This window comes from Mauremys mutica, chromosome 3, assembly GCF_020497125.1.
Source record: "Mauremys mutica isolate MM-2020 ecotype Southern chromosome 3, ASM2049712v1, whole genome shotgun sequence".
In the NCBI taxonomy this organism is placed as follows: domain Eukaryota; kingdom Metazoa; phylum Chordata; order Testudines; family Geoemydidae; genus Mauremys; species Mauremys mutica.
In genome coordinates, this window is record NC_059074.1 from 55,762,509 (window position 1) to 55,782,925 (window position 20,417).

Sequence of the window (20,417 nt, forward strand, 5' to 3'; positions counted from 1 at the left end):
TTTCCATCGCAAACCAGTCGAATATTACTTTATAAGGGACATTCACTAGGGCCTTGATACATTTTCACATTCAAAAATATTGTTGGTTTTAAAAAAATCCTTAGTGTTATTGGCTGTGGTGCCCCTAGCTATGTGGCACCCTGTTTAGCCACATAGCCTGCTTTCCCGTAAAACTTTTACAGAGCTGCTCCTGTACGGAGATTTCAGTACCAGTGTATGGCTGTCAGTTCAAATAAAATTAATTCTAATTGTGTCAAACAGTGTATGTCACAAAGATGTCATGGGAATTCCCCTCCCCCCCCAAAAAGCTCTATAATAGATGTGCCATGGGGAGAAAAGCTCTGTTACTGATGAGGACACACAGGAGAATGAAACACAGACACAGATTTTTAAAGCAGAAGGTCACACATTTATTATCATTGAACTTTAATGGAGGGGGCACATGTCACAATAGTACTGCATATTGCAATGGGCCATGCAGCAACTGAGAAAGTCACTTGTGCAGTAGTCTAAACGATGAGTGTAATGGAGCTACTCTGTAACTGTAGGTAGAACTACTAGGTGGAACATATTTATCAACACTCCCTCATTTTGTGGAATGTTACTCATTTTATTCCCAAAGCTAGCTATGTTCCACAATAGTTTGGTGTTGCCTTACTTTTACTGCTAAAAACTGTAGACATGTATTTACATTAGAAACAAACATTCATAAACTGAAGTTAAAGAACGAGCTGTTTCCACTAAAGGACTGAATTGCACAGGGTTTTCATTTTCCTGCATTCATAAATGTTTTATGTCTCTCATTTTGGGTCCTTGTCACATACTGCATCCCATCTTTGTGCTTTGCTAGTTTGAGCAGTATAAGCTGGAATGGGGTATATCCCCCCTCAAGTAGAGAGGCTGTGATTTACCCAGGTCACTGTCAGAGTTAGGTCTGGAACTCAGGAGTTGCTAGCTCCCAGCCCTGTTTTTAGGCCACTTCTCGCTTTCTGTGAGTACAGTAAATGAGCAGGATTTGGGGTAACACACACAGAGGCACCAAGATGAGAAGCAAAAACAGAGAAAGCCTGGGAAGAGGGAGAAGGAAAATGAAGAAAATGAGAAAAATAAGCAGAAGTAAAGAAAGTCAAACAGCAGCACCAAAGGAAGAGAAAAATGAAAGAACTGGAGGGGCAAAATTAGATAGAAACAGTAAATAAATATCTAGCAGGAAGAAGAAACTGATCCAGTCTGGGGGAGGGAAAAGGGATATTATTTTTGCACAGTAAGAGAAAAAGGAAGACAGAGAAAGGAAGAATAAAATCATAGGACTCCATGCAGAGAGAAGCAGGTGCACAAGGAAGAAATGCAGCCTCTGTGCCATTCTTCTCTGTTCCCCAACCCTAGGGAAGTCCCTTCACAGGGACACTACGGTCTTTGGACAGTGCAGAACTGGATGGGGATGGAGGAGGGGAGCCAGGTTCTCTCTTCTGGATTTCCCTCCCCCCCATTTACTATGGGGGAAACTGGCACAAGTTAATATATTTGAATGTTAACTTGCACTGCTTCCCCCCTTTCCAGGCCTTGGGGGGATGGGTGGGGCTTCGTGAGTGGTTGTGGTTGTGACAATCCCCAGAAGAATGGCTGCTAAAGAAGCCAGGCTGTCCAGGGAAAGCATGAGCCTGTGGTGTAAAGCAGCAGGGCAGAAGAAAGGATTCCCTTTCTCTTTATTGTATCTTGTTCAGATTCTTATACCCCTCTAATCACCAGAGTACATCTTGAGGCTATCTGAAATGCCACACAGACTTCACATGATTCTGACTTATTCCATGGCTGTTGAACTCAATAGACAAGTGGGCACAAAACCAAAAGTTTGAACTCAGAATTATTTCTCTCCTTTTGTGGCTTGTTGTCCCATAGAAGAGAAAGCAGGGCATTCACTAGAGTGAATACTATAGCAGTCTACTTTTTGAAAAATAGTTAAAACTGAGAATTTTAACAAGGAATTAAAAAGTGGAAATAGGAAGAATTAAAGGTAGAGATTATTTATGTAATGCTTAAGTGTAAATTACTCTTTACACACTAAGGCCTGGTCTACACTGGGGGGGGTTCGAACTAAGGTACGCAAGTTCAGCTACGCTATTCGCATAGCTGAACTCGAACTACCTTAGTTCGAACTACTTACCCGTCCTGACGGCGCGGGATCAAAGTCCGCGGCTCCCCCGTCGACTCCGCCACCGCCGTTCGCGGTGGTGGAGTTCCGGAGTCGACAGGAGCGCATTCGGAGTTCGATATATCGCATCTAGATGAGACGCGATATATCGAACTCCGAGAAGTCGATCGCTACCCGCCGACCCGGGCGGGTAGTATGGACGTACCCTTATATGTACACCGAATCAGCAAGAAGGGAATAAAGAAGGGTAGCCATGAAAATACAAAGCAGCAGAAAATATCCATAGTTAGATGGATTGTATTTTTTTTTTCAACAACATTTTTTAAAGTATTTACCTGCCAGACTTACACAGAAAATGATTAATTTCCCCTCCCACCTGCTTCTTTTCAGGAACTATATAATGAAGTATGTGACATATTTGCTTTATTCATATTTGCTATTTAACAAATACTTCAGACAAACATTCAGACAAATATAAAAAAGGTAGCATTCGGTACATTCCATTTCCTACCCACTATTACAAAGTTTCCAGCTGGCATTATTTATTTCACAGCCATATGCTATTTCCCAGTTTAGTGCCAGTTTTTTAACCTGCAAAATTTGTTTTACTCCCTATACCATGATTTCTTATTTTAGCCAATAATAACCTTTGAAGAAGCACCCGGCCTTTGAAATTCTGTGTATATGAACCCTGCTCCCTTGTCTATCAGAGCAGTAATATCTTCAAAAATCTCCAGCAAGTCACTTAAGTGAGACCCCCTTTCTGAGTTTAGGTCAGCTCTCTGTAGTTAAATAATGTTTTGCAAGGTATTTCTCACTGAATCCTGCAAAATTGTTTCCTGTGTTCTCCCCACAACTCATCTTAAATTAATCAGTCTCTAATTGCTTGCGATATCTCATGTGCCTATTGTGAATAATGTTGCCAATTTCCAGGACTCAGATGGCTCCTTGAGCTGTCATCAAACAAATGCTTAAGTTTCAGAGTAGCTATGTTACAGATAATATAGTTGTTATATAACACTGGTAAAAATACATGGCTAACAAGGCAGGAACCTTTCACACAATTTATAAACACCAAATGGAAGATAAAATAATTAAAACATAGGGCTAAAGGATTATTTCAAGGCCATCTACTGACACCCTACATTGAGTAGTATTGTGCTTAATTTGGTTATCCACTGTGAGTGAGGGTGGCAGAATCAGGCATGGAGATAATGATTATAGAAGGCTCCCACCAGTATAGAGACTGCAATTTTGAATGGGTCACATAAAGGATGGGAGGCACAAGGTATACATGTGTACTTCTCCTCCCACATAAGGTTGTGTCACCGTCTGGCACATACAGTTCCTAAATATGCATAAGTAAAGCTGCAAGTTTGTCATGGAGGTCATAGAAGTCACAGATTCTGTGACTTTCCGGGACCTCCAGGACTTCTGCGGTGGTCGATGCAGCTGGCCTGGGGGCCACCTGAGCAGTTCTGGCAGCTCCTGAGAAAGTCACACTAGCTGCTGCTGGGACAGTCTCGGGCCACCGCGCATTCCTCCCCACCAGCAGCAGGAGTTTGGGTGTGAGAAGAAGCTCAGGGCTGGGGGTTGGGGTGCAGGAGGGAGTGAGGGCTCTGGGCAGTGCTTACCTTGGGGAGGCTCCCTGGAAATGGCTGTCTCTGCCTGCAGGCACTGCCCCCTCAGCCCTCATTGGCCATGGTGCTCAGGGTGGAAGCAGCACGCAGAGGTGCCTGGCCATGTCAGCTCCACCTCGGAGCTGAGGGAGGGGGATTTTGCCACTTCCGGGGAGGTGAGGAACCATGTAGGGAGCCTACGAGCACCACCAAATATCCCCACAACTCCCTCCCAGTGGCGGTCCCAGGTTTCGTGCCGCCGCCCACCCTCGTGGTAGCCCCGGACCCCCCTCTTCCTAGCACCTGGGGCGCCCCCAGGCTGCTCTCCCACCCTCCAAGATTTAGGGGGTATATAGTACAAGTCATGGACAGGTCACGGGTCGTGAATTTTTGTTTACTACCCGTGACCTGTCCATGACTTTCATTAAAAATACCTGTGACTAAAACATAGCCCTATGCATAAGTTATTCTTTTACACATTTTTAACATATAAACGCTTATTTTTTCAAATGTAACTCTGGCTAGCCCAAAACATGAAATTAACTCTCTTAATACTTCATTAAACTAAAATTAATGGGTATACTATTTTTTGGAAAATTACCTACTGAACGTGAGTAGCATCCTTTCTACAGCAATTCTGTCTCCATGAATATCATAACAACACCATGGCCACAGGCTCTGCTGGTGTAAATTGGTGCTGCTGCACTGAGGTCAGTGGAGTTGCGCCACTTTTATACCAGCAGAGAATATGTCCCAAAACTCAGATGGATACAATGCTAATTATGGATTTACACAGTTGAGCAACTCACGCTATTCAAATACAAACCCATGCAACATTGAAAATCTATCCTTACATGTCACAACTTTAGCATTTATTAAACTTTCTTTTGGGGAGGTGTGAATGACAGGAAGGCATTTAATTATAATACATAAAGTTTTGGACCATAATCACAACTCAGAGGTGGTATACATTAGCAACTCATACTCATCATAGCATCAGCATGACAAATTCGTTTTCACCATCAATATGTCAGCTCTACCTCCACTATTTTCAGAAAAAAATATACCCTTAAGATGCAGATACTATTCCTTTCATGTTGAAATTAAGATATTCATTTCTTCTATGCTGAATGCATATCTAGAAAACAGTTTTAACTTGTGACTGATGAAGAACTTGCAGAAGGGCTGCTGTTGCATTCCTAATATATCTGACTAGCACAAAAGAAACATCTCCTGATTTCATCAATTCAATACATGGAAGAGTAAAAGCAACACTTTGTGTACAGACAGAACATTATAAACAGAAGATAGGAGGCTCAGTGCAATTCATTTCCATTTACTGAGTCTATAAGGAAAAGATGGTCCTGCCAAATTCAATTTACTTTATTATGTTGGGGGAAATAATGGTTCTTTTTTTTGAAAAATGGCCAGATTCAATTACAACTATAGCCAATTATGTTCCATTTCGCAGAAGGTCATGCATACAAGGAAGAGGCACATGGAATTGTTTCAGGAATTAAATCAGAAATTTCAGACTCTGGACAGATTTCGGGACGTACCAAAATCAGGAAGTATGGTAAGTATATTGTTATCTTCTTATGAATTTAAAATATATTGGTTTGTGGACTTTAGCAAGCAAGCAAATGGATTATATAACACCATTTCATGGTAAGATAATATTATTGTGTACTACTCTTAAATAGCCCTAGGACAGAGAACCAAAGATATCTGCAGTATTCTTATGTTTGACAAGACTCATTAGATTTCATAACTAGACTATAATGACTCACAACATCATTATTGCTGACAAGTAATTGAATTGAAGGAAGCACATTTAAAATCTGTATATGTCTACCAAGCCTAACACATTTATACCGAGAAAGTAGTTTATCAATGCAGTGTGGCTAGTGTAATGTTTTCTTGTCCTAGCCAAAATCATTTGTTATATCTTCAGCTAAAATCACTCACAGCTGACATGCTTATGAGAGTATACAGTGTCCTGTATTATCATGCCTTGTCTGTAATAGATTTATAAATATTTACCATTTGAAAATCAAAAATACAGTAATCTGTAGTTGACTGTTACCCTAATTGTCTGTGCACAGCAAAAATAACTAACAAAAATAACCTCCTTTATGTAGGTATGCTTAATAATGAGAAGAGAGAATGGTTGATTCTCCTTCATTAAAACAAATAGCTTATTGTGCCACATTTATTAATCAGCAATAGTATCATTATCGTTTCAAAAGAGCACATTAAAAATAAATTAGAAGTGTTTCCCTTTATATATTTTCAACTCTGAGGGCCAGACGCTCAGCCAATGTGAAGCCAATGGAGCTATGCCAGTTTACATCAACCGAAATCTGGCCCTGAATTTGTGTTCCACAGGGGTTTGTTGAGTATTTTCTTTAGCTATGATCTTTGCGAATTTGTACCCAGTTCCCACCTTTCCCTCATCCAAGTTTTGCCTTATGTTTGGGGTTTGAATGAATTCAAAATCTCAAAGGAAAACTTAGCTGAAACCACTGTATCTCACCTGGTTTCACATCAGCACCATTCAAATCTACATATTTAATATGATTTTGATACAAACCATACAACTGGCTGAAGCATTCTTGAAAGATTTTTAAAACATAATGTACAAACATGGTGTAAGTTTCATCTGTACAACAGATGAAATTTGTATGGTTTGGCATTTTGTTGTAAACATTTTGCACAGCTCAACTAGTGCCATCTATAATAAAAGTAAAAGATTGTATGTCCTAGGTAGACAATGATTTTAATTATAATTAATATTTATTAGATGCTTTTGTTTCTGAATATTAAATGCACCCTTAGTTATATATAGTGACTAAAATAAATAATTATTGGTTTCTGCTGTCCAAATTATAGTGCTTTCTTGGCCTGATTGTCATTTTATAAAGCAAAATCTCTCAGAAATGATTTCTATGGCCAAACTTATTTTCCAGAACAAACATCCAGACTGCAATTCAGAAAACAAATTTGCAGTGCAGCAAGAGAAGCAGTGTTGTTCTAGGAGGCACAAGAGGCATAATCACGTGACCTTCGATTTCTATCAGGAACCAAATGGAGGTCAAATGGTGAATATTTAGGGCTTGTTCCAAAGCCTACTGAAATCAGTGGGTGTTTATATGCTGAAGATGTTGTATTTAAACTCAAATCTTCAAAAGAAACCCATGTTTTATCTTTTAATCTACGCTGTAAGATGAAGTATTCAGAACTTGATATCACTTAGGGTCCCATTATACAGCTTTTAGGCTGAAGTCAATGTGAATTTTAGATGCACAAGGAATATGGCATTAGGCCCTCTCAGGAGGATTCTGTGCAAATCTGTTTTTAAATCCAAAACTTTGAATTATCTTACCTATTGGGAAATGCCTTCTGAACAAAATCTGGTGAAAAATGACTTCTGGGTTCTACGTATTTTTCTTAAAGTTAATCCCTAAGAATTGATATGTCTACACTGCAACAGAAGGTGTAATTTGCAGCCCATGTAGGCATACCTACACAAGCTGTAGTCTATCTAGCTTGCTAAAAACAATAGCGAGGGCATGGCAGCATGGGTCTCAGGGTATGTCTAAACTGCAATTAAAACCCCGCAACTGGTGCATGCCAGCTGACTCGGGCTGAGAGCTCAAACTAAGGGGTTTTTAATCATGGTGTAGATGGTCAGGTTTGAACTGGAACCTGGGCTCCAGGAGTCCAGGCTCTAGGACCCTGCAAGGTGGGAGGGTCCCAGAGCTTGGGCTGCAGCCTGAGCTAAAACATCTACATTGCAATTAAACAGCCCCTTAGCCCGAGCGCCGCAAGCCCAAGTCAGTTGGCATGGACCAGCCACGGGTGTCTAACTGCAGCGTAGACATATCCTGAGGCTCACACTGCTATTTTTTGCAAGCCAAGTAGATTAAAACTAGTACAGTACATCTACGTGAGCTGCAAATTACACTGCTGGTTGCAGTTAGATGTTGCCATAGATATTAAAGGTGGGAATAATAGTCATTATTTTGTGGTTCTCACATGATGTTTTGTGTTACTTCTACTAACTTAACTGTGCAGCCACCATTAACATTGGGACTGTGCTGACATCAATCTGTTGATGCTGGTACAAATGACTATAACGTTTTGGCATTAAAAAGAGGTTACAGAACTGAAGATTTTGTTTTTCAGAAGAAATAACAGAGTCAATTTCAGGATCATTCAAACATATGAGAAAAAATCCCACTATTTGATTTGAAAAGTGAATTTTTTTTTTAAATTTGACATTAAAATGATTTGTGGGACTTATTTACAATAGTCAGCCTTCAACCTCAGGCTATATTCATCCCACCATACAGACCCTCATCAATTCCCATTGTACTCTACAGGAGTTGAGGGCTCTCAGCCCCTGCTGGAATCAGGCCACTGTTGTTATTTCATTAGCAGATCATCAAGTTATCCCAATTTATAACCAAGCTAGCAACCTGTATTTTACATCACTCCATAATTCAAGAAAAAAATCTCTTATTTTCCTTTATTTCCTCCTACTTTTCTATAACATACTGGTAGTTATTAAAATATGGCTCTCAGTGCTGGCCCACATACCACATGCCATTCTCTATTCAGAATTGGCAGATGCTAGAAGGAGAGGATTTAGTTGGCAGCTCAGGTGATGAGGCTTCCAAAGTGCTAACTGCTCAGAGAGAAGTACAAGCTGAATGATGCTGGACACCAGCCACTTCAGCTCCCTCAAAGTCATTTCCTCTCAGTGACTTCTGTATCCCATGATCAAAATTATGAACAGAAAATCATTTATTTCTTCCTTTTAATTTTTTTCTTCCTGTTTTTTTCTGTCCTCAGGAAAACCCAACACCAAACAAGGCTCCATGGGACAGTTTCAAAAACACAAACGAATACCAACACTATACCACAATAAACGTATTAGATACAGAGGCAAAAGATGCTTTAGAACTAAGACCAGCAGAATGGGAGAAGTGTCTGAACTTGCCTTTAGATGTGCAGGAAGGTGACTTTCAAACAGAAGTTTAACAAAATCAAAATGAACTGAAATGAAAACAAAACAAAAATGAATTCATTGCACTGACACTAAAGAGACTTGGGAAGCCTGACATTTGTGTCTGAACATTGTGACTACTTTATGTCAGGATCTTCATGTGCCAAATGTCAGTGGTTTTTTCGTACAATATATTCCCACTAGTAAAGTTAGTGGAGAACCAGGTGTACAATTCTTACCATCGTGTGTTGTAAGTACCCGTGGAATGGATTTGTAAGGTAATCTTTATAGATAAACCTCAAGCAACGATTCATGTTGTAACAGCTTCATTTGGTTTAGTTTTCAAAAAACTTCACCATGAAGCACAATGTATATATTTATGCAGTTTTTAAAGTTTATAACAGTCTGTTTGGCCATTACTACACTTTTTACTTTATAATATAAAAGCAAAGTTTTTGTCATTAAATGAATGTCTGTTGAGCTACATTCTTCATTGCTTTAAATGCAATAAAGTAATAATCTCACTTTTATATGAATAATATATTTCACATCTTTATTATTGCAGTTTTCTCTGGAAAGCTCAGAGTAGCTTTCTCTGCTGCAGCTGTGTATAAAATATTTAAAATGTTGTATGGTGTAAATAAACTTTTGTCTACATATCAGTTTTTTAGTGTATTTTATTTTGGATTTGTTGATCTGCAATTTGCATATTTATAAAGTTTTCTTTAAAACCACAGATACTGAAAATGTATTCTGAGTTTTAATAGCATTCTGTTATTATTCCTTCGAGGCTAATGATTTTCAAATGTAATAGTAGGTTTGTATAGCTGTTCTGTATTTTCTACTCAGATATTCTTTGAAAACAATGTACCATGTAAATTGGACTTGTCAGAATACTGCTACAATTGTTCTATTATACAAGTATTATGTTTTTCTGTCTTGTTGCAGAAAGACAACTAACAGAAAACAAGTAAGGTATTATGCTCAAAGCCTCAAGGAAAATGTTGATTTATAGTAATTAAATTGTGTGTATATACACAATAGGAAGAAAGCCAGCCACTTGGTGCCTCTTGTTGCTGCATGACAAACAGCAAGAAAGACTTATGCACCTATAAAGGATCAAAAACTCAGGAACATATCTTTTAGTTAAATAAAAGTGAATACACTTCACATTATAAATCAAGAACATAATGTATTTTCGTATTAGGGGTCCAACTATACAATTAATCAAGAGGCAAACACTGAAGGCACTGATTACCAAACCTGCCTGTGTGATTTGGTAAAGTCACTCTGGTCAGATCTAAAAATAAGCCAAAAAACACAATCTTTTTCCAAGAGTGAGGGGGTTTGAATTCCTGTATATGAATCTGTACCTTTGTTTATGGACTCAAATCCAAAAGAGGAAAGAACTTTTATTTTCTACTTTACAGATACTCTACAGACGCTGCTGAAATTACACATTCTTACAAAATGCCGGAAGTCTCTCCAGAACAGCAGATTTTGTGAAATTTCAAGATCAGCTCTGCAGATTTTTGGTACCATTGAATCCAGGCACAAACTACAGTCCTACCCTTGATTGAGTCTAGGACCTAATCTTTAACATAACCTACTAGGCTCATCTCTATTCAGATCTCATTAGCTGCACTACTCTCCCTCAAATCAGTATGAAAGGGAATATTATATATTAATATCGTTTCATATTTACAATAATAGGAGGCTTTAAAAGCAAACTAGACCACCAAGCTTTCAATTTTTTATTTGATTGACTTAATGTTAAATCTGACCTGTCCTGTCTTAAACAGTCAAGTGCTTGAGTGGGCACATTCATTCACTGTCTTTTTCAAATGGTGCAGCTCAAGCTGAAACAAGCACTGAGAAAAAATGATGTATAAATGTATTATTATTTGTTAATAGTATGTAAAGCACTGACAGTGTGTTTGGCACTACACTAAAGCCAAACAAAAATAAGAGCCTTACTCAAGAGAGCTTACAGCCTAGAAGCTACTCACAGAGAAGACCAGATGTACTGGGATACCCAAAAGAGGGAGATAAAATGTATTTTTTAAAAAGTACCGATCTTTTTCTTATGTTAAGAGCCAAGTCTAAAACTGAATATGAAGCTGAAAACTCAACAGTTCAGGCCCAACATCCTGTCCATCTTTATGTGTTAGTCATTTATTTTGTTCTAAACAGAGAACATTCTTTGAAAAAAAATGTTAATTAAATTTACAAATTGATTAAGCCAAAAATGTGTTTTAAAAAGCAAATACATTCTAAAGAAAGAACTTATTTTTCAACAGTGTAAATACACATTAATTGCACAAGGCCATCTGCTCTCCACCTGCTCTGAAGCACAGTGAGGGATGATTTCTAACAATTTGCTGCTAGTCAGAATATGGCCAGGACCCCTTTGTATGGGGAAGCAGTGCCTATAAGTCATGCTACTCGCAGCAGATACGCATCTGTCAGATAGCAATGCAAGACATCCATGCCTTTACTATGCAGTATGGGTAACAGGGATATAGCCAGCCTAAAGGAGCTAGGAAACACCTGTGCTGTTTTGCATGAGCCTATGGCAAAGTGATGTAACTGTTACCAGAATTTTCTATGAGGATTAATAGTGTTAAATCAGTATTAAGTTTCCTTTCATGCTGTGTGACATCCACTGGAGGGGGTAAATGAATAATGCTGCTGCCAAGCAACCAATGGCAGCATGGTAATGCCAACCATGCTGGCAGTGTGGTGCTTAGGTGTGAGCCTGAAGACTGCATAGAAACAATGGCACTGAATGAGACTTTATGACTGAGATACATGAGGAGATTGTACCAATAGAGTCCCAAAGTTACAGGGCCATAGCAATTGTCTAGTACCTGCCCCACATACGCAGGGAAATGGGGTGGTGTGTCTTTGAGGCATTTGGCCCACACAGAGATTTCCTGTAAGAACACCCTCTTTTATGCAGGAGGAAAGGCATAATCCACCTTGTGCTGTTTTTGAATTGATTAAATTGAGCTGGTTTAAATAAAATATCAATTTCTTCTCTAGCTTCCCCAGGCTGGAAATAATGAGCCGCCATTTCTCTCAGTTGCCAGTAGATGAGCTAGTCGTCATAGCAAGATTTAGCACCAGGACCACCTCCCTCCCGCTCCAGCAACTTTCTTGAGGTCTCAATCTTCTATCACAGTATAAGCAAGATGGTGATAACCATCCGACAACCAAAGAAGAGGTAGTGGTCATTAATTAGGAACAGAGGGTTAGGATACCGCGTGTTGACTGTGGGGTTATGTTTCCTCAATCTACTGCTAGGATAATTTTACACCCCTAGGGCTATGCTTTGACTCTGGGTGGGAGAGGGGTGGATGTAGAAAGCTCACTGATTGAAACCTCCCTAGGGCACAGTAGACATCTTGATAGACAAAGGTTTTGAGGCTGAGTCTGTGAACAGGATCCAGGAGGCTGGTAAGCAAAGAAAAGAATTTTGCAAACAGGTGTGGTTTGATGAAGCATTCTCGTATTTCACACTCCCCTTCAAGTTCTTCAGGAGAGCCCAGGAATTCCCCTCCCTGAAAAAAAGCACAGAAGTCACAGTCAGGTCAGGAAAGTCCACCTCCTGTGAGAACAGGCATTCCTACTAATCTCAGCACTCCCAGTCAGACAGCCCATCAGTTAATCACAATCAGCATCCCACTCTTTCTTCAAGCTGATGACCATCTAAAAGAAAATGTTCTTTGGCTTCAAGGCAAAGTTTTTGAGAAGGCTTCTCTTTCCCCACTAATAGCCCCTATCCTCAGCCCCTGAAAAAGGTGGCTGGTGGCTGGCGGCAAGTAAGAGAGTAGACTGCACAACTTTATCAGAGGAAGGGAAGTTTTCAGAAGATACCAGCCAAGGCCACAAGAAGGCAAAGCCCTAGAAAGATACCTCATTTTGCAGTTGACTGCATTCAATTCTTATTAAATACTAAATTCTTCAGGACACTTTCCTTAACTCCTGTGGAGAAAGGAAACCCAAAATGCCTCTTTCTCCAGAAGAGGGAATGGGCAAGTATTTTCCTGTACACCCCAATCTTGAGCATATTGAAGAATCATGAGTCCAATTCACAAAACTCCCAAGCCCAAATGCCAGGTTAGGTAGGAGTTCAGAGTGGTTTGGGTGCCACCGCTGTTGTCAAAAAAGACCAATTTTTATTCATAGGAGATCCCTAGAATTCAATTTTAAAAAGTGCTTTGAGCTAGCTTCTTCGGTGTTTTTTCCATCATAATGTCTATGATTCATTGTATTGTGTCAAACTGGCCTTTTGATTCAGGAAATTGCAAACAGTGATGTGTGAAGTACAAAAAAGAAGAAAGAACTGCTTAGAATGATGTTTGGATTTCTTATTCAAAGTTTCCCTGGATCTAACCACTTCATCACCCTGTCATTCTTATCAATAGTGTAAAAGAAAGATCAGTTTTAGGACTCTGTCCTTGTTAAGTAGGTTCTCAAGTCAAGCAAGCCTTGGTTGAGGTCTTCAGGACTGATGTCTCTTCAGGTACACCTTAGAGAATATTCTTTGGGATAGCGCAGACCTAGAGCCTCCTTGTCTGACAACAAATACATATATTACTTTTCCAAGAATAGCACTAGGTTTGGCTACTTCCTTCCAAATTTAGACTGGATTTTAAGCTATCACACGTCATAATCAGCCAGAGCTCTCAGAGGCAGGGCCAAGAAATCATACCATAAGGACCAAAGTGAACTTATAACTCCAGAAGACATACTCAGCCCTCACCACTCAGAGAGGGGAAGGAAAAGAGGGGGCGGAAGGCCCCACTACACTAATCTGTGGGGCAATACCACAAAATGAAGGTGTTGTCAATGGTATCTGTCAGGTACTATATAGAAAACACTAATATCCCTCCCAAAACATGTTTTGTATCCTCACCTACCTCATCAGAGCCAGGGAAATAAAAGGAGGTGATGACCCAATGTCTGATAGCTTTCCAAGCCAAATGGAGGGAGGGAGGTTTCAGTGGTAGACTCACACTTCTATGAGGTGCCCCAAGATCCAGAGAGCCATACCTAGTCCTTGATCTGAAATAGCTCTACACATTTGCATAATACAAACTTTTGAAAATATAAATACTAAGAAGCAGGGTTATCATGATAAAACTTGGTGGCTTTTATGTGTCAGTTGACTGAAAGGACATATCTATAGTACTTCCATCTTCGTGGAGTGAAATAGACTCAGAAAATTTAAGATTTTTACCATGCTTTAATTGTCAACCTTTGTCAACTCAGAAGATGGTGGGATTTACATTGTAGCAACAGAAGATTCACAATAGTCTTTTCCTTTGCTTTACAGCTGGTTGGTAAGGGCCTTATTGCCCAATAAAATTGTCATGACAATAGAGAAAACTACTCATTTACTGTATAATCTGGTATTCAGCATCAATGCAGAAAAAAGTATGCTCACCTCCTCTCAGCAGCCAATTATTGTTCAACATGAGGTCCCTTAATTCTAAGAGAAAAACCCAACATTTTTAGTACACATCAGAACTTTAGCTCACCCACCCACATGAGAGGTCCTTCAAAGACATGGCCTCCCTGCTGTTCTCTGATGAAGAAAGCGGCTCAACTGAGATCCAAGATCTCTCTCTCTCAGGCACCCTCTACCTCAATCTGTAAAATGGAGGGAGAACCGTTAGCACTATCAAAGAGATTTTTGCCATTGTTGTATCAGTGGCATACATGGTAATCTCTGTGGATGCATGCTGTATAAATTAAGCATGACCAAATTGGTCAAATTAGGCCCAGGAAGAACAGATAGTTTCCACAACAATAGCTTGGAGCCTTAGGACAGTTCAGTGTGTCATTCTCCCCTTCACAGTTCATTTATATCAACGGGCATGTTATGAGCTGAAGTTTTTATTGGCAAGTGTTAAAAATTATGTTCTAGACAGAGTCATACTTTCTTCCCATAATGGCTACTCATTTGGTTGTAAAACTAGCCCAGAAAGCAGATTGACTTATTTACCAAGACCTAGTTCCTAAGGAATGGTCTCTCAACAAATATGCTTTAGCTAATTTGGGTAACATGGGAGCTATCCAAGGGCTAACTGTTCACAACCCACAGCAAAACACAGCTGAAGATTGTCTACAATAAATGCAATGGAATAGGTGGATACTGAGGAGCCTGATGTTTGCCTTTTCCTCTTATCTCTAGGGCTTTCTGGAAGGTGAGGAGCAAGGGAACAGATCTGATCCTGATTGCTCTGGACTGGACTGGACTGTTCTAGCAAGGTCTGAAATTCCAAACTTCTGCAGCTGTCATCCATGGACCTCATCCCATTTCCTACAGACATGGCACTTCTTTCCCAATATTACGTCCTCCAGAGGTTGCAACATGGACTCTGCTTGCTTCTGCTTGCTGAAGGCTTGCTTCTTGGAATTAACATAATAATTGAGATGGATCCATCCCTAATAGTTTCCTGGACATACGTAATTTTTAGGACATACTTTAGATATTAAGAGAGAGAGAGACGCATTTTCAAAGTGGTGTCTTTCTAAGGGAGTATGAGGCCAATTGAGTTTCTCAAATGTTGCAATGAATCTTTAGGTTGAGTGGCAGCACTGTGCATGACTAGGGAGACATCAAAGACCAAACTCAAGGGACACATCTTTTAATTGTCAAGTTTTCCAGGCAGGAACTTTAACTTCATATTGAGCAGTCATTATCTTCCTCTCTTTGTACCTTTGGAGTCAGTGGACCAAATTTATTGGAGGGGGCTGAAAGCCTCTCTCTCTCTTCTCTAGCTTGTTGGATCTCTATATGTGGCCATGTACCAAGGAGGCTTACCAAGTAGAAGATGCCTCCTCTCCACTGTTGGTGAGAGCCCACTCAGCTCAGGATATGTCAGCTTCTTGGGCTATAGGAGGTTGCCTCTGATGTTCTGAAATCTTATAGGCAGCTCTCTGACATTCCACCTATAGTTTCACAAAGAATTCAGACATGGATCCCTTCTCAGACTTTATATTCAGAAAAGAATTCAGGTAAGATTTCTTTTGATAATAGCAACAACAACTACTTGGTATTCACTTGAAATATATGTACCTTTTATGTGTAGAAAGTTAGCCTCAGACCTCACAATATTCTGTATATATGTCAGAGTCAACCATCACGTATTTTATACCATACAAATAAACAAATGTAAACAATATTAGCATCATAGCAAGAAGAGGCACCTAAAGCTTATAGTGCTGGCATTTCTAAAAAATTTCCAACTAAACAAAGTAATTAAAATAAATAAAAAAAAGTCTACTTCAGTCCAGTTCTGATTAATGGTTAGTACTTGAAAAATTAGTGTTTAAAACTAACTTCTAACATTGTTTATAAAATAAAGTTTGAAAAATACAGAGATCACCATTAAAAGCCAGAATTAGTTAGTTACTATATAATACTATGTGAGACTACCACTCTTTCCCCCTGTAAATAAGATAGAAAATAACTGTAGCTACCATTGTATGCTTGGTGATAATAGTGGGCAGTATTAAAAACTCTTCATTGGCTTCTACTGCATTTGACAGAAAAAAATAAAACAGTTATGTTGCATTGCTTACATTTTTTGTGGTATGGTATATGCTTATATCAAGAAGTATAAAGTCATGATATTTAACTGCAAAATATAATTTGCAACTTATACTGTATATGATCATGTGTGGTGCAACTTGGATTATTTAATGTTTTCATTAGAGTAGTGACCAGAATCTGTAATCAGTATGGGGACCTCATTGTACAAGGCATATGTATGAAGATGTGGTTCCTAGATGCTAAGTTACAATCTAAAAAATCCTGGCAGATATTATTGTTAATTACTATTTACCTAGCAGCTAAAGTGCAGTAGATGTTTTACAGACAAAATGGAAATAAGGTTCACCCCTGAAGGGTTTACAGTTTAAACATTGCCAAAAGGGAGCCAATACCACATTAATTATATTTTCTTAGGCTATATCTGCATTGCGCCACAGTGCAAACTACGGGGGTGTGAAATGCAGAGCACACCAAAATGTTGCACTGGAACCGCCCCATGCGGATGCTGCTTTAGTGTGAACTAAAAGATACCTAGATCATATTCATGTCGTCTTCTTCAAACTGTACTACCTTAATGTCAACTAGTTACATTTTAGTTCATGCCAGCAGTGTCCATGCAGGACACAACATTTTGGTGCACTTGGCAATTCACACACCTGTAATCTGCACTGTGGCACAGTGTACACAAACCCTTATTGTCTTTATTAAATCTTGGATTGTGATATTTATTGCTAACTTAAATATACTTAGAAACAATTCAAAGACTACAAAACATAGATTTTCGAAGTAAAGACTCTATTTGATAAAGAGTTTGCTCTTTGGGGTTTCAGCTGCAGTCCATCCTCTGGGCTCCCTTGAGTCTTAAGCTTCATACAGACATATGTGCTGGAGCTAAGGGTGCTGGGGGTGCTGCCGCAACCCCTGGCTTGAAATGGTTTCCATTATATACAGGGTTTACAGTTCGGTTCAATGTCTCTCACCACCCCCACTATAAAAATTGTTCCAGCACCCCTGCATATAGATTCCAAAAGTTGTTTGGCAGGAGCCTGACAAAACTAATTTTTCAGGAAGTGAGGAGCATAATATTTTTAAACCATTGCCTGACACTGGGGATAGTAAGGACTCTGAGAAAGCAAAAACAGTCTTCATAAAGTACTTTAAACTACAAAGAAACATTGACTATGAACAATATATGTTCTGGCAAGCAAATCATCAAGAAAGGGAAAACATGGATGAGTATCTTGCATACCTATACCAACTTTTGAGTTCATGGGAGTTCACAAATGTGGACCATGAGTTAAGAAGGGCAGATAATATTAGGATGCTTGTCAGCTAAGCTGAGAAGACAAATTTTCCGAGACCCTAAATGACTCTCTTCGGAGTACTGGACACTGCGCGAGTGAACAAGATGTTGGAAACATATGCTCAACCAAATAAAGCGAGGAAACACGACAAGTACAGAAGCAGCACATTCACGCCACACTAAGAACTCAGTCAGGAATTAAGTGTGGCAACCAACCATGGAAGAATCAGGGTCCAGCCACAAAGATAACAAATGTAAAATGTACAAATCTGGAGGCTCATAACCACACCAACATGTCATGTTTGTCCAGAAAAGGGGTCCTCTGTTATAGCTGTGGAAAACAAAACCTCTATGCAAAAGTCTGTAGATGTACTACTCTCTCACAAATTGAGACAAATTTCTAAAAAAGATGTAAGATCAAGTGAACATGCTTTAAACAACACCTTAGAAGTTGACCATTCTTATGTCTTCAGAGTATTTCCTGAGAACAAAGTCTTCGAAAGCACAGCGTTCAGCCATGACACCACATCATCATACAAGGATATGAGACTGAAGTCTTAATTGACACTAGTGCATCACTGATTGAGATGGCTCAATGTGTCTATGATGCCATACCACAGAAACCACAACAGCAGTAAAAGTATATGCCTATGGAAATCCAGACCCATTGACAATGTGTGGTGTATTCTCAGCTCATTTTGTAATTAAGGACAGGTCTGTTACCAGTCCAATGTATGTGATGATTAATGGCACAGATACACTGATTTGTTATGCCACAGCAAGTGCACTAGGACTGATTCAGATGACCCAAATCGTATAGCCTAACAAGCTAAATCAACTCCTTCAGTCTCATGAGGACATGTTCAAAGAAATAGGAAAGTTGAAGGGACAGCCAGTAAAATTGCATATAGATGACACAGTTCAGCCAATAGCTCTACCACACAAACTCGTTCCTTTCCATTTCAGAAAGCTGGTGGAAGAAGAGTTAGCATGCCTGGAAGAGCTTGACATCATTGAGCAAGTGGGAGGCCCCACACCCAAGGAACCAACGCAACCAGGCAAAATCTGAATTTGAATTGATATGCATTTATCCAGTCAGGCTATCAAATGTGAGCAACACATCACCCCCCTGTAGATGACATTATTGCATCAACTTGAGCTCCACCCTAAGCCCAGGTACATAACAAACTTCATGACATGTGGGTCTATATGTCAGTTTTTGCATTTCTTCAGCTGCAGAAATATTTCAAAACACCATATCTGAGATACTAGCTGGAATCTCTGGAGTTCTTAATGTGTGTGATGACATTTAAGTATTTGGCACCACATCTGAAGATCATCTAACTCGACTAGCAGCTGTTTTTGAATGACTGCACGAGCAGAATCTCAAGTTAAATATAGACAAATGAGAGTACAATAAACTCACATTAGATTTTTTTATACACATTCTCCAAAGATGGCATGCCAGCAGATCCAAAGAAAGTGGAGGACCTTCCCATTCATTGCCTACTAGGGCTTGCAAATTACTGTGGCAGATTCATTCCAAGGTTAGCCACTATCACACAGCCGCTGACACCTCTAACCAGGAAAGATCAAATATGGGTTTGGTCAGATAGACATCAAAATGCCTTTGAGAATGTAAAGAAATCCCTTACCGGTGATGTAGTCATGCCGTATTTTGAGTCTAGTAAGAGAACGGAACTTTTGGTAGATGTTAGATTAGGTTGACTAGCATGGTCAAATTTACACCACTGCTTACGCCAGCAAGGCTCTTTGTCCCTTTGAACAAAAGTACTCTCAGACAGAAATAGAAGCTCTTGCTGTAGCATGGGGATAGTTCCATTTTCTACTCCCGGTGGAATTCTGTGCCAAAAAAAAATAAAAATTCTGTAGCAAAAAATAAAAATGTTTGCACACAATATTTTAAAATTCTGCAAAATTCTGCATAGTTTATTTATCAAAATAACACCATATAATCAAACATGTTTCAATTATTTTTGGTCATTTCTTTCAAAACACCTGTCAACAAGTATGTCTATAACAATACAGACAACAAAAAAGATTCAGGAAATTTTTTTTGACAAATAGATTCCTTATTAGGTGTATTAATACAGAACTCTGAGTAATAATTCATTTAAACTACAATACAGAACTATATTTCCCACACCCCTCAGAAGCAGTACAAAGGCTTGGGGGAGTCAGAGGTAACAGAGGATCTCAGGGAAAGGGAAGTAAATTGCTGGGGAGGAGCCTGGGTGTGAACTTGGAGGGTTGTTGGGTATGGGTGGGAAAAGTATGGAACAGGTTTTATTGGGGGGGAGGGAGGGATTGTTAGGGAGCTTTGCCCATGCAGACACTGGCTGACCCCTAGCCTCTCCCATTCAGACAGACACATCTGCCCCTGTCCCCATGTGTCTCTGTGCCCTCACCCAGCCACTCCCTTGTCCCTATGTCTCCCTGTACCCCCTCCCCTATCTCCATGTGTCTCTGCACCTACCTCCCCACTGTGGCCCTGTGCCTCCACTCCCATTCAGCCCCTGCCCCAGTCTGTCCTCCCGCACTAGCCCTTATGAGCACATCTAACTCACCCAGCACCCTACGCTGTCTGTCTCCCCATAGCCCATATCTCCTGACCTGGCCACAAGCGCTGTGAAGAAGTCATTCTTTCTCTTCATTAGCTGGCGGTGAGCTGCAGCTTTGTTCTATTGCCACAGCGCCCTCTGGTGGGCAAAAGGTAGCACTGCAGAAATTATTTTCTGCTGGGA

General features: G+C 39.8%; 1 protein-coding gene across 1 annotated transcript in view; it reads left to right on the forward strand.

Moving 5' to 3' along the window:
- ADGRB3 (adhesion G protein-coupled receptor B3) overlaps positions 1-9,327 on the forward strand; it is a 646,981-nt gene extending 637,654 nt beyond the window's left edge. Inside the window, exons 31-33 of the mRNA XM_045011262.1 lie at positions 5,243-5,347; positions 6,741-6,872; positions 8,629-9,327. Of these exons, the coding sequence (XP_044867197.1) occupies positions 5,243-5,347; positions 6,741-6,872; positions 8,629-8,817 (426 nt within the window). The 3' untranslated portion in view covers positions 8,818-9,327. The remainder of the gene's footprint in view (positions 1-5,242; positions 5,348-6,740; positions 6,873-8,628) is intronic.
- Positions 9,328-20,417: the final 11,090 nt, after the last annotated feature.